This window comes from Anopheles moucheti, chromosome 2 (assembly GCF_943734755.1).
Source record: "Anopheles moucheti chromosome 2, idAnoMoucSN_F20_07, whole genome shotgun sequence".
Taxonomy (NCBI): Eukaryota; Metazoa; Arthropoda; class Insecta; order Diptera; family Culicidae; genus Anopheles; species Anopheles moucheti.
This window is the reverse complement of record NC_069140.1, coordinates 34,491,219-34,505,476: the sequence shown is the minus strand read 5'-3', so window position 1 is coordinate 34,505,476 and position 14,258 is coordinate 34,491,219. Positions and strand designations below refer to the sequence as shown.

The following is a 14,258-nucleotide window of genomic DNA, read 5'->3' as shown; positions in this document are numbered from 1 at the left end:
CAACCAAACAACACCATAATAAACAAACTCGTTTGCGGCTACACCAACTGTTCGCAACCATTCAATAAGCACGAAAGTTCGGATGGGAAAGATAGTTTTCTACATTTGTGATTACACCGGAAGTACGGAACAATGCTACATTCAAAAAAATACCGTTCGGATACGAAGGCAAAATCGCTCCGAAAACAACCGGTGCATTACAACCGATCCGATCCAGTTAGTAGATTTGTTGCTCAATTTACGATTCTTTCCTCGCTTTCGGCTTAAAGTGGCGCATGTATTGTTGAACTGGGAACCATCCAGTACGCTCATGCTAAAACTTATACCTCCCGTCAAAGAGCACTTAGATTATCACTGGTAAGTTTGTTGTTTTCATGCACTTTGGTTTCTTTTAACCGCATCCAATCGATTTTAGGGGTGAACGTGCCGTACGCATGATGTGGGAATTGATTGAACTTACCGAACTGATGGCATGGCTTTCAACGCTCGGTGGTGCCTTTTCTGCCCTCGGCAATTATCAACCGGCCTGCGCAGATACAGCAGGTAAAATATCGCTGCACCAGATGAAACTAGCCTTCCGGCTGGGTGATCCATCACTAGTCGCCCGGTGTCAGCTGTATCTCGCCATATCGCTTATCCAAAGAGCCGAATTTGCAGTGGCGAAACAGATTATTCAGCGGGTATATCGGAACGAACGGAAGCAAACTGAACCGGAAACGCGTCTGCTGAAGATGTGCCAGGGTATATGGTCAAAGTTGCGGTACGAGTACGACATCCATCGAAGGAATGTAGTGCGCAACTTGGCGTGAAGTTGAATGCATTTTCGCTTGCGGAGTGATGCGATTGAGCAAACATTCTAGTGAACATAGAGTGGTGTTACACCCGATTTGGTTAGAGGTTTTGAAATATATTGCAAATTCTATTTCTCCTTTTTCATTATAAAAAAATTATAATTCTTGTTATTCACACTTCCCTCTCTCGCCTTCTCGTCCTCTCTTATTCTCGTTTTCCATCTCTTATCAAACGGATATTTGCTCAAATTATCCCTAAATGTTAATTGTGTATATCAGATTTGTGTTTAGCAGATGTAACATAGCAGGTCGTCCTCTATCCGACAACCGTCAGTACCAGGGAAAGGCTGAACGTTGGCGTGATTGTTCCATTTGCAAAAGGGTGTTTGAAACCATCCATTGTTACAGTAAACAGCAGCAGCAGCCGAAGAAGCAGCAATAAACGACGTGCGCGTACGTATTTGTACAAGCTGCAATATTACTTAGACAGTTGTATCTATGCATTATTATATATTGATAGCGAACACACTGTTTCCGTCAATTGAGCGGAGGAATAAAAATGCCTCCCGATCGTTAGAATGTGTTTCCTTGCGTTAGACAAAAACACCACATCACGCCTTGTTCAAACCAATCCACAATTGTCGCTACAGCCCGCAGGTTTACTTCGCCAGCGTGCCCATGGGATCCCACGCGGGCAGCACGATTGGCGGGAGATCAAATACGTCCAGCACGTCCTGGCTCACTATGCTGCGATCGACGACTACCTCAAACACAAACTCCTTGAACCACTCGGCCGTCATTATTAGGTAACCCTTCTCGCCACGGTCCTCACCCCAGGAATTTTCCACGCGGAATTTGGTCGGCTTTTGGCTGTTAGGCTATCGTCATAGAGCAAAAGAACAAAAAGGGAGGAAAATGTGAATGCAATGTCCACAATTCGCTTAGTTGCTTCCGTGTGAGTGTCGGTTGTTGTACCAAATAGATTATTCTTATAAAATATCGCTTACACTCAACCGCAATTAGAAACCTATACTTACATCAACCGATACACCGGTAAACACCATGGCGTGTGTCATCATCGATTCGCCGTACAGCAACCGATCGGCTTTATCCATCGTAGTCTGAATGTCTACTCCAAAAACCAGCTTGAAGTCATGCCTAACAAAACAAAAAAGATACAATGAAAAGAAAAATTCCCTTCTATCCCGCTTCTGTTCGCTTCGCCCAATCACACACTTACACATCCAAATCTTCGATGCCTTGCTTGCCCGCGAAACGCTTATTAACCTCGCACCCGAACCAAACAGGCTCACCAAACTTAAGCGCTTTCGTTACCAAATCGAGCAACAGTTCGACCGGTTGATTGTTATACAGTACCGGCCGGCCACCCACCACATTCCCGAGACAGTCGACCGTGTACGAACGACCGTAAAGGTTGGACGTGCGCGGATCCGTTACCAAGCACACCTTGTCATCGACGTTGAAGTAAGGCTTGACGTACTTCTCGTAAAAATCGATCGGACGGATGGGGCCAATATTAAGGTACTTCTTCGACTTGTCGTAGTACTCCCAGGTGAACTTTTCCGGCGGAATACCGAGACAGATCCCGACAATGTTGTACACCTCGTTCATCTGCTTCTTCACCCGATCCTTCACCTCATCGTCTGTCGCACCGTTATCGATGAGCTTCCTCAAATCCTTTGCATATTCGCGGAGCTACCCATTGGCCCATAAAGAAAAGAAAGAAAATTAACGCTGGAAAATATGTTCTGGCCTAATCTAATTCATTCAACTTACCTTGCTCTTTACGACCGAGTTCATCCGGGTGCTTGCCTCGCAGCTGTAACTCTCCGGGAAACATTTCTTCGGCATCAGTCCGTGCTTGTTGATTAAGTTCACCAGCATGTCCCACTGCCCACCGTCGCACGTCGGATCGGACAACAAAAACGACACCAACCGGCCGTCTACTGCTTCGCCCCGCTTGGCCGTATCGACAACATTGTTCAGGAAGTAGTTGGCCCGCTCGATCTTATCCCAGTAGAACAGGTACGCCTGCGAGAACTCGAACTCGTCCAGATTGTACTGCTTGATGAATGGGATGCGAATGCAGTTTAGTGCCGCAAACAACCAACAGCGACCCGAACTTTTCTGGTTCGTCAGCGGTTTGCCTTCGTTCTCGATCTTAAATTAAAGCGAAAGGTGGGAAATGTTTAGAAAAATTAACCTTTTCCTTATTGTTTTTTTATATTTAAGGTACCTTGTACGTGAACACATGTTGCGTGTTTTCTAGCGATTTTCGCGACAAACAGGCATCGAAGGGATCTATCCGTGTGCACACATTCTGCGCGAGCACATTCTTTGGGCAGTCGTAAAAATCCGTACGACACTTCTGGAAGAACTCTTCATTGAGTGGAGCTGCAAAAGAACCAAATAAGAAGCCAACACATTCCATTAGCTTAAGATTGTGCAGCGAAACTGGGTATGACTTGGTGAAATTCCCCCTTCGTAACTACCACGATGGCAGCACATCTTCAGTATTAGCGACAGCATGGTGACCACCTAACCCGTACACTGTTCCGGCTCGGTCTACACGGTACGTGCTGTTGCTGCACACTGCCAAACGAGTAAACTCATTCGCTCAAGTCTGTCTGTGATCGCACAAACCTGCTTACCATCTATTCTTCCGCGTTCATCAAACTATGCTCGCCTGGGTGTTCGGTCAATGCTAGCATTATTTCCATTACCATCACAGCACTCAACAGCAGTAATCATCTTCCTTGTTGTTGATAAGATGGTATAGACGCATTGCCATAGCCAAAGACAAGCGTCAACCAAGGAAGAATCGCAACAGTGGATCCTCCTCCATAGTGAATCCGGATTGAAACGCGTAATGAAAAAGCACTGTTCGGCTCAGCTGATATCAATGATTCAGAATTTTCCAAGGTCAGTATTAGAGCAGCAGTAGTAGCAGCTCCACATTAGAATTGAAGCTCCTCTACACTAAAAGGCTCTGTTATCAACTCCAATGTCAACCATTGCAACAAGCCGTTGAGAAACTAAACCGTAGACATGATTAGCCGAGCACAACTGGGGGGATTACTCAATTCAACTTTGCATTTTTCTTTATCATTTCGATGATGCCAGAGTTTGGCTAGAAGTGGCCACAAGGGAAAACAGATTAATTATACTAACTACTGAGCTGCTTTTGCCTAGCCTACGTTAACTGTCCCATGCTTATCACTGTTTAAAGGTGTACTTTTCCCTCCGCTCAATCTCGCTTCCTGTGCACTGTAGCACGTAATCTGGTGGAAAATCACATAAACAAAGTGCTTACACATCCTCGAATGAGCAAGATAAACAACAGAGCAGTGCCCTGACAAATGGTAAACAACATGTACGTTGTAACACAAACACCGGGCACACAATCGTAAACATCATGTGTGGGAGGGAATGGAACGAAATATATTACAGTTCATAATATATAAATATAAACGAAATCCGTTTATATCCGAAAGCAACGATTTTTTTTGGCAAGGTGGAAGATATAAAATCTGGGAACTGTTCGTTGAACGATCATCGCCTTGAGAAAACTATGGAATGGAAAACGTTCATTAATGATCACCATCAAAGCAGTACTTTCAACATCTAACATTATAATTTAATGTGCACAATAATGGACAGGAATGTCTTTTTGTTGCTACTAGAGTGACTCTTTTTCTTATCGGAGAAAATACAGCTCTCATCCATGTAACAATCTGCACTGCCCGTTCCTATCAAAACTGAACACGAAACCAAACAAAGCAGTGTGCCGAGATGAAGTTGTTATTTTTAAAAACTCAACACCATTCTTTACCATCCATGCCATGCATGCCTACTTTAATCGCTACACACACCGACGGCTCATCATTGGTTCCTTTGTTAGCAGATTGAATCTGTGGTCTGGACGATGATCTTGCGTACCGGGTTTTAGTCGTTTGCCCTTTTTAACTCGCTGCAACGTGCATACGCATGCCAATAGCGCGTTTTTTTTTTTTGGCCATGGAATGCAACGCACCATTTTTTTTCTGCTACGCGCCAATGTTATTCTCCATTTTTATATGTTTTGGCATGGCGTACTCGAGGTGGCCATCATCATTTCGCCAGTCGTTTCGTAGTTCTCTTTTCGTTCACTTTCGGGTGACCTAGATACATCGTGCGCCTACTTTACGGACCAGTGAAAGCGAAATCATCTTCGCTTGCGGTACAATAACTCCAGCTTAGCGTACGGTGTATGTTCCTTAATGCGTTAATGCTACACAAAGGAACATTGCTTTCTATTATGTTATATCTATATTACACGTTTAAATGATCTACAGAACAGATCCTGTCCGATCTTAACTTAAGTTGAGTACGAATATTACTTAAGTGAAATAGTTCACATCATAGCACCGGATATGTCATTAGGGTTATTTTCCGTTACTACCATCAGTTCCTCTTTTACGGCGCATGATGTTACCCAAAAATCCTATCGTATATGCATTCAGGGCTTCCAAAAATCTTTAATTAGATCATATTACTATAAGCGGCTTCGAGGCCCGGATACGGAACGTTCGCAAGATTTTTTTTGGGAAAGCTAGTCACACTTAATCCTCATCGGGGCATTTAAGCTTGCCGTCACAGTCGTCCGAATTTCTAGCAAAAAGCAAACAGAAACCAATGCAGCAGAACACTACGGGCACTTACTATATCGGCTGAAATTGACCACACCACATTGTATTATATAATTAAACAAATGATACAAGCCGCTCACAAGAATCGGCACAAACAAATACATACGCGCACGCATTGAAAAAGATCAAACACAAAAATGGACACCCAAAGTAACTAATTAGGTTCCGAAAGTCTACAAGTAAATAATTATTATTACAACATAAAAAGCCATAAAAAGACCGACCACTCCCGTGTATTATTTGTTCTCTTACATGGCAACATTCTGGGACCGTCCTTTTACACGGCCTTCACGATCCTAGACGTTTGTTGGGTTTGATTTCCTCTTCCTACTCTATTGGCAGGACTTTTAAATGCGTCCCTTTGCGTCCGGAAAGGGAGAGGCTCTGCAGGCTAGTTGCAGACGTCGTCGCCTATTGGCTTTTAACGTCAAACTTCACGGTTTTGTTATAGCGGGCCCAAATGATTTTGATGCACGACTTTCCGGTTCTTTTTTGTAGCAGTTTCACAAGTTGCGATTAGCAACACCGATACGCACTCGTTACTTCCGTGACTACAACTTTCTCCGCGATTTGCAACAGCAGGGCAAGTGCCGCGTATCACTCACTTACACATAAATCCACACACGACTCTCCACTCTGTCTCTCTCTCACACACACTCTTTCTCCCTGTCACGACGATCCTTGACGAATCCTTTTGCATGGACACACACCGAGTGTGACAATCGGTTTCGTACGCAATTTAGATTGAAATACACGATGCAATAGAATACCGTACACAAGCTGGAGTGTTCAGTTGTTGCTGTGCTATTTCCTACCACGGAGCGATTAGCTGCTCCTCCACAGAATCAAGTTTAAATCCGTTTCACGATGAGATGTATTTACACCTCCGATGTGACGTTTCGTTGAGTGTGATTGATATCTTCGTTAAACAAGATGGGTGGATTTGACACTAGCTTCGTTAAAAGATGGCACATTTTGACATTTGGTGCGTAAACAAACTGAAGCGTTTTGGTTCGTGGAAATTTTGAACATTTCGTTTCGTATGCTATCGAACATAGAATATTCATGCGCATGATTTGTGCTTGTTGTGATAGTATTTATCTTCAATTTAAACACCCTTATTCGAGGCGTTCATTGAAGATTTAGCTAATGAACAAAAGCCTTCAAAATAAATACTTGTTTGATATTTAGAGCAAATTTATCGCTATTACTTAACTAACATTGCTTACTTCCCAAGCATTCGATTTTCTTATCATTTTTAAACTTAAAATTAATACGAAAGATTTTCAAACAAATCCAACATTAAAGGACAAGTCGCACTTGATTTCCTTTCTTGGAATACAGGATATTTCTAAAATTATTAAATAGAATAGAGCACTACCTTTAGACGTACTTTGCTATATTTTTTTAAACCATATATCTTTATACTTTTGTAGAAATCATAAGCTGATAATTTGCATTTAATCTAAAATACCTCACCAATTAATATCAATATGTTTTAAAACTATGTTTATACAAGAATGGTTTAGTTTAAACTATAACAAACTTGTTAACCACGGGTTTCAACCAACCTGTACAGCGACCGGCTGTGAAAGACACATTACACGCTCGTTCGCCAATAATTCCAACCCGTTTTTTGTTTCTTTTACATCAAAACCCCAAATATGTTGGGCCGTGTGGCGTGGAACAACCCGGAATGGTGTATGGAAAGTTGATTGAAGATATTAAGTCACACATGCGCTGCCAATGTCAAACCTATATTAGATCATTTCGAATAATATTGCTTATTGATGTACTGTACTGAGGGTATGGGGAAGTATAGTGGTGTAACTTCTTCTGGTCAACTCTACAACATACATACCTTTGGGAAATTCTTGCGTTCCGATCTCCTGTGTGGCATCGTCTTCCTGCAGTGTTTTGATTTCACTGTTGCTCGCGATATCCTCCTTTCTTTGGATTTGCTGCTCATGTTCATCGTTGCTAGCCTCGCTGGCGAACTCTCTAACAAGCTGTTCGTAGCCCTTTTCGATTGGTACCCGTGAACGATCATCCGGTGGTGATGGTGAATCGTTCAAAAGCGTCTCGGGTGGTTCGTTTAGTATTTCCACCTGTTTCAACGTATCCAGTTCAGCTGTACTCATTACCAACCCGGTGAAGCTTGTCAATCCATAACTTCCATCGCATACGGACGATATCGTTGAATCGCTGACCAGCGATCTCTCGTCATACGCTTCCTCCACATCAAATGCAATGATACGGTCGAAAAAACGGTCTCCAATGCTGCAGTCTGCTTCGTCCACATCGGAAGACATCAAAGTAACTCCTATCCGGGGTCGTTTACCACTTTCGTTCGAATCATCCTCGAAAGGTGTCTCAACTGCGCCATGACGCTTCAACTGCTGCCTGCGCTCTTCCCGAAGCAACCGTTCCAGTTCATCACCTACCGCATCCATCGGTTGCACCAAGGCTACCGGCCGCACCTCCGGAAGATATAGCGTGGGAATGGCGATCGGTAGCAAATTACGACACGCGCCATTGAAACAATCTGGCCCGAAATGTCGACGGCAAACTCGGGCGCTTTTGAATACGCCCAACGGGTTCATTCGCAGCAGCCGCGGATTGTTGATCAGCGCAAGCCATCGTCGAAAGCGATTGGACTCACGCACGGGATGTGGAAACACATGAAACGAGACACGGCCCAAACTTTTTTGAGCGTTAAACCTGCCGTTCGGGCAACCGATCACTGCGCAGTCCCACATCGAGCAAAAGCGTTGTATGATCAGTTTAGGAATTCATCACCATTTCGCTACACAAAATCAAGAACTGTAAAACAACGCACGAATACGAAACACAAATTGCTATGCATCATAACAAAGGAAAGACAGCAAAATTCTACACTTCCTACGGCAAGGTAAGTACAAAACTCGCAGCCACTCGATTTGACATTTTCTCTCGATGGTGATGGTTTCATATTCCCCAAGTAACCATGTTTATCAGGACCAAAAATATGCTATTCAACACAACTGGAAAATATGGCGAATCAACCGCATTCTAGCAAAATAGATGTTTAAAATGTGCTTCGAAAGAATTAATGTTTCGGGATAAATTGGATTCAATTTGTAGAGTTTTGTTGAGTCCTACCAATGTCAAAATATACTCCACAGATCACTTGTCAAAATCATACGCACAATCAATACCTCCCGCGACGGTTCAGTCAAGTGGGAAGATGGATATTGTTGTTATGTACTTCGTCTCTCCGAAAATTTTCAATTAAACAACGTTTTCAGGAATTTCCCCCCTGTTCGGAACCTCGCGAAATAGTGCATGAAACAACTGTAATTCCATTTGCACGCTCTCTAGTGTCCTGGTGCTAGCTGTATAGTCGTAAGTAATTATAGCTTCATACCTTTGGTGTTAAACTCCCAAAAACGAACGCACACGCATATTTTTGCTCCAACCCGCGGCGAACTTCGAACACGCGGAAACGAGTGAACGCAGTGAACGCGTGCGCGTACCTTTGCCAGCCTACCGAACGAGCTCCGGAAACGGCTCATTTTATCCCCGATATGTTGTGCTTCGGTTACCGCTGACCATAGTGGATGTACAATTCCCCTTCCAAGCCCCGGTGTACCAGCAAAATAAAAAATAAACAAAACCGGGAAAACCCCCATCCCACCGTCCACGCAACTTCAGGAGAACTTTACGCGTTCACGCGATAGAGGAATTGTTTGCTTTACGAAGCTGCATCGTGGCTTTTGTTTTGATCGCATGATTCGTCACGGGGGGCCCGTATGAATCGTCAAATCGGAACGCACACGCGGCCATCGAGACACGCGCACTACGGGTGCAGTGAGCGATCAGCCCAGTCGTAGGGAAGTGTGTTGTGGCCCCGGGAAAAGAAGAAAGATTTTGTATCAGGATTTTCCACCAAGTGAAACAGTGTGTAAAATTTGGATTCAGTAAGAGGGTTGTGCGTCATGACTGGGTGTGGATAAATGAAAAAAAATCTGCTAGAAGGCGAAATTTGGTAGTCTGTTTTGTCTTGCTGTTACGATTATTAAAGGCACAAACCCTGAATACGATTTCTTTTCTCTTTTCCAGGGGCCACGGACTGGTGTGTAGTGAAGTTTTGTCATTGACGTTCGAGGGAAGGTGAATCTACAGCAGCTGGCTCAGGCATAGTTCTTAAATGCTCCATCGAAAACATCGCAACGGTTCGCATCATTAATATTGAACCGTTCCACATCCATCCACATATGACTGTTTCCTGGGTGGAAATACTTTGATGTATCACTGTGGCTCGTTGGAGCTGGTGCAACAATGCGTTCGGAATGTTACAACGGTGGTGCAACCTCGTCGCCAAAGCGAAGGATGCACGTAGTAGGCAATGGGAAAACGCATCAGCAGCATCATGTACATCAACATCATCGACAGCATCAACATAGCCAACCCGCGACAGGTAGCATTCACCGGGAAACGGACGCGGAATCATCCACCATGACCGAACTACCACCATCCAGCGGATCCTTTCTTCACATATCAATCACCAAGCTAGCCATTGGTAGCCGTCTGTTCGTGATAGTACTACAGCTTGTCGCTAACCTATTGTTGCCGGATCACGAAGCGGGAGTGTTTGTGGCACCGCACGATAAGGACGCGCCCGAACGACCGCTAGATGCCGTGGTACGCTTCACACTGGGTGGACTGAACCGCTGGGATGGCCAGTACTTTCTGCACATTGCCGAGCATGGCTATACGTACGAGAATGTGCTCGCTTTCTTCCCGCTGTTTCCGTTCATACTGAAGATAGTGAGCAGTGCGCTGAGCAGCTACGAAGTGGTCACGTTCGTCAGCTACCGGGAGCTTTCGCTGCTGTTGGCGGTACTGCTGAATGTGGTCTGCTTTACCGGTGCTGCCAAAGCGCTCTACCGATTGAGCAAGCACGTGCTCGGCAGCCAGAAGAAGGCGGAAATAGCCGTCCTGCTGTTCTGCTTCAATCCCGCCTCCATCTTTTTTACCGCCCCGTACACCGAAAGTCTGTACGCGTGGCTTTCCTTCGTCGTAATGTACCAGTGCATGGAGGATGTGACGTCGATCTTTCTGACCATCCCGCTCAGCCTTTCGATCCTGTGCCGCTCGAACGGTATGTTCAATATCGGTTTCGTGCTTTACTTCGTCGTACGTCGTATCGTCGCCCAGTACAACTTTCACAACATTATTTGCATCTGCTCGCGGCTCTTCTCGATGCTGATCATCGTGCTGTTTCACTACGGCATCGCCCAGGTGTACAACTACTACCTGTTTTGCTTCGTGCAGAAGTTCAACTTCCCCGACCATGTGCGCGAGTATGCGGTGGAGCACGGTCTCGTACTGGCTGGCAATAAAACGGACGATTCGTCACCTTGGTGCACGAATTTGCTGCCCCTGTCGTATTCGTACGTGCAAAGCCACTACTGGAACGTGGGTTTTCTGCGCTACTACGAGCTGAAACAGCTGCCAAACTTCCTGCTGGCACTGCCGGCAATTTATCTCGTACTGAGCAACTCGTACCAGTACCTTTGCGAACATTGGGATTACGCCGTACGCCTAGGTTTGTTCCGGCTGACCAAGAAGCAGCACAAACTGATGCGTCCCTACGATCGGTTCGCGCTGGTGTTCGTGGTCCACGCGCTCGCGCTGACCATCTTTTCGCTGCTGTTCGTTCACGTGCAAGTTACCACTCGGCTGCTGTGCGCTGCCAGTCCGGTGCTGTATTGGTATACGGCCGAATATTTTACCGGCGAACGAGCGTTTATCAAGCGGCAAGTGATCCGGAAGCTTTCGAAGCAGGTCAAGGATGGAGAAGAAAACAGCTGCACCCACGTGCTGAATCACATCGAGCTGAGCGATCTGCTGGACTTTCGCTGGATGAATGGACGGCAGCAAGCAATTCTGGTGTACTTTTTCGGATACACCGTGGTGGGAACGGTGCTGTTTAGCAACTTTTATCCATGGACCTAGGAAGAGCAGCGGCTGAAACCTTGTTTTTAAGACCAACCCCTCATCGCTAGTGGCCATTCTTTGCTTCGTTTGCTCCTTGGAAACTGCGGAACACAATATCAATACTGACCAAAGCAAAACGACGGTTATCATAAACCAAGACATTCTACACACCATTGGGATTACACTTATCTCGTGCCTTTTCGCTCTACATACATACATTCATACATACTTATTGCCAAAACAAAGGACAGCAACAACAGCTAGGGAGAAGAAAGCATTGTACTGTTGTAACGTGTAGCACCGGTTGAACCATCGTGCACGTTGCGCTTCACGACCAAAGTTACGCTTTCTATTTGCTCATTGTTTGTGTATGCGATGGGTGTTGCCATTTAAATGTTGAATTTCAAAATTTGCCAAAATTATTAGCCAATTGGGAGAGAAATACTTTAAAACAATGCCTATCGTTTTCGATCCGGACTGTGTTTATTTAGCATTGTAAGTAGATTAGAACTGTATCGAAGGGGGTTTATGTTTTCGTGTAGTTACACAATATAGGTTGTTAACATGGAAAAACGAACCGACGTGCAATGGAAGCGTACTGTTAGTATCTATCAACCGCCTTGCATTACCACCGAACGATTGTCGTCCCCGTGTGCAGGCCGAAAACAGGCTTTGACCATTTAGTTAGAGAGAAACCAACAAAGAAATATATAATCGAACGTAATTTCGCTATACATTTGTGTACATAAACAATACTACAAAACGCTACAAATGCAACGCATGAAACAAAGGGATCGACTCCTCCACCCGGTCGCCTCCTGCCTATAGGGAGTGCTGAATCGAGGTGCGAGAAAAGTGGAATTTGCAGAGCTCTACCATATATAATATATATATATATACACAGTCACAAAAATATTGCTGCTATACTAAATAACAATAAATTATATATTTAAACTCGACCCATATACCTAGTTTACCATCCACAAGACTTTACAAAGCAGATTTAGAGCAGAGATGGGAAGAAATTGTAAGTGCAAAGTTGTGAAACATAGTTCCAAAAATGGGAAAAGCTAAATTTTGGAGTGAAAACGAAAACAAAACATACATTACTATCTTACATTAAGCATAATAACACAGGTTTAAGACAAAGGTCGAAACAAAAACCTAACGCTCTAGTCTCGCGAAATCAAAACTGCATATAATTAAACATTAAATAAGACCCGTTTAAATTAAGTACTACACTAATGTGCGCAAGAGTACACCTAAACAGAACGAAAACAATCAAACAAATATTTCCTGTTATAGAACTGGGCAATCGAACGAACTTAAACATATTGTGAATCGAAACCGGAAAGTTAGTGTGTTTTTTCCATAGGATGATTAGTAGGTAACGTTTCAAATCGTTGTTAATTATACATCTTCAGTCGTATTACTTCTGCGGGAAGTAATAGAGGTGACGAGTAATAATAATTGTCGAACAGAATGATCACGTCGATACACTCTGCTAGTATGCGTAATCAGGGCGAGTTCAACGTCATGTTAGTGATTAGTTAGTAACAAAAAGGCAGAATAGATAAAACAACAGAAGCAACTAAAAGCCACCATAATCAAACGCGTTAACAAAATTAAGCAATTAAACCAGTCGCACTGTACTTAATCGAACCGAAACAGTTAAAACAAACACAGCAAACGTAAATAACAATTATCTAAATACATACTTTTAAAAACCAAATCTTCCTCACGCATAAATAATCAAACCAAGCTAAACCTAATAGCATTAAAGCAGATTTAAAGACGCACACACTCACCGGTCGTGCTTTAGATAAGTCTAATCGATTTTAGCTATTACATTACCTTACGAAACCAGTTCAATTAACCGTACACTGTATCGCTGAGAGTTATACAAGTTATACAAGCAGAAAAGCCGGAGGAGGACACGGCAAAGGTGAAGAATAAACAAGCGCTATAAATGGTTTCACAGGTTGGAATTTAAATGATAACATATCGCCTATATCTTCACATGGCTTTTTGTTTCAGCTAATATAAGAAATCAATTAGCGAAGCACTCAGAGCTAGTAGCATTATTTATAAACTTATCTAACACATTATTATTATTGCACATTGTATATATGTATTCTGTTAATGCACAATGTATAGCATTTGGTTTCAATGTATTTGCGCTAGACAACGAACCTAATTCGAAAGTCGTAGGAGCGATATATTAGCATTTTATTCTGACCTATGAAACGTTGCGTTTAGTCTGTCTGTCGTAGAATTTATGCGCTACATTTGCGCAATAGAAGTTTCATTGTAACGACAAGCAATGTACCTTACTGAGGGAACGTTCAATAGCTTTTTTTCGAATTCAATTTAAATGTGAAAATTTTCATCCGTAGTTGTGTTTTCCGCGTAGCGAAACACTAAATTCAATGGGAAGCAGTACAGTTATCTATACAATATGGACAAAAAAGACATCAATTAAAGCTATTTTCTTCCTGTGTGGTATTGAAACCTCACAACAGCAACAAACAAAAAACAACTAAGCCGGTACTTAAATATTGGCAAAAGAAATATAATTAGCCATTCAGGTATTTCAGACCGCCGTGACCATCTAGTCGTTAAATTCGAACACTTGTTGAAATCAGATTTTTCTAATAATCGTACGTGATCTTTACTATCTTCGCCGAGTTTGGCATGTTAGACAATACCTAGTTTCACTGTTGGACTATTTCTAATAGTAACTGCAATAAACTTCTCAATCGATTACCATTAACGG

The 14,258-nt window shown here is 43.4% G+C and overlaps 3 protein-coding genes across 4 annotated transcripts; 2 read left to right on the top strand and 1 right to left on the bottom strand.

Annotated features, from left to right (window-relative positions):
• Window positions 1–11: 11 nt before the first annotated feature.
• LOC128297093 (uncharacterized protein F58A4.6) lies at window positions 12–964 on the top strand. The gene is made up of 2 exons (XM_053032658.1): window positions 12–357; window positions 416–964. The coding sequence occupies exons 1-2, from the start codon at window positions 83–85 to the stop codon at window positions 807–809; spliced, it is 669 nt and encodes a 222-aa protein (XP_052888618.1). The 5' UTR covers window positions 12–82; the 3' UTR covers window positions 810–964.
• Window positions 871–8,350, bottom strand: LOC128299689 (bleomycin hydrolase). 2 transcript variants are annotated; one of them, XM_053035724.1, is made up of 6 exons: window positions 7,362–8,350; window positions 3,049–3,206; window positions 2,589–2,972; window positions 2,032–2,507; window positions 1,829–1,949; window positions 871–1,669 (listed from the first exon to the last, which is right to left on the bottom strand). In XM_053035724.1, exons 1-6 carry the CDS (start codon window positions 8,257–8,259, stop codon window positions 1,451–1,453), a joined length of 2,256 nt encoding a protein of 751 aa, XP_052891684.1. In that variant the 5' UTR covers window positions 8,260–8,350; the 3' UTR covers window positions 871–1,450. The 2 variants fall into 2 exon arrangements, with proteins under 2 accessions (XP_052891684.1, XP_052891683.1); XM_053035723.1 differs by lacking the exon at window positions 7,362–8,350 and adding an exon at window positions 5,753–6,399 and having other exon boundaries at window positions 884–1,669.
• Window positions 8,351–8,786: 436 nt separating this feature from the next.
• Window positions 8,787–14,245, top strand: LOC128307432 (GPI mannosyltransferase 2). The gene is made up of 2 exons (XM_053045277.1): window positions 8,787–8,884; window positions 9,602–14,245. Exon 2 carries the CDS (start codon window positions 9,821–9,823, stop codon window positions 11,498–11,500), a length of 1,680 nt encoding a protein of 559 aa, XP_052901237.1. The 5' UTR covers window positions 8,787–8,884; window positions 9,602–9,820; the 3' UTR covers window positions 11,501–14,245.
• The last annotated feature ends 13 nt before the right edge of the window (window positions 14,246–14,258 follow it).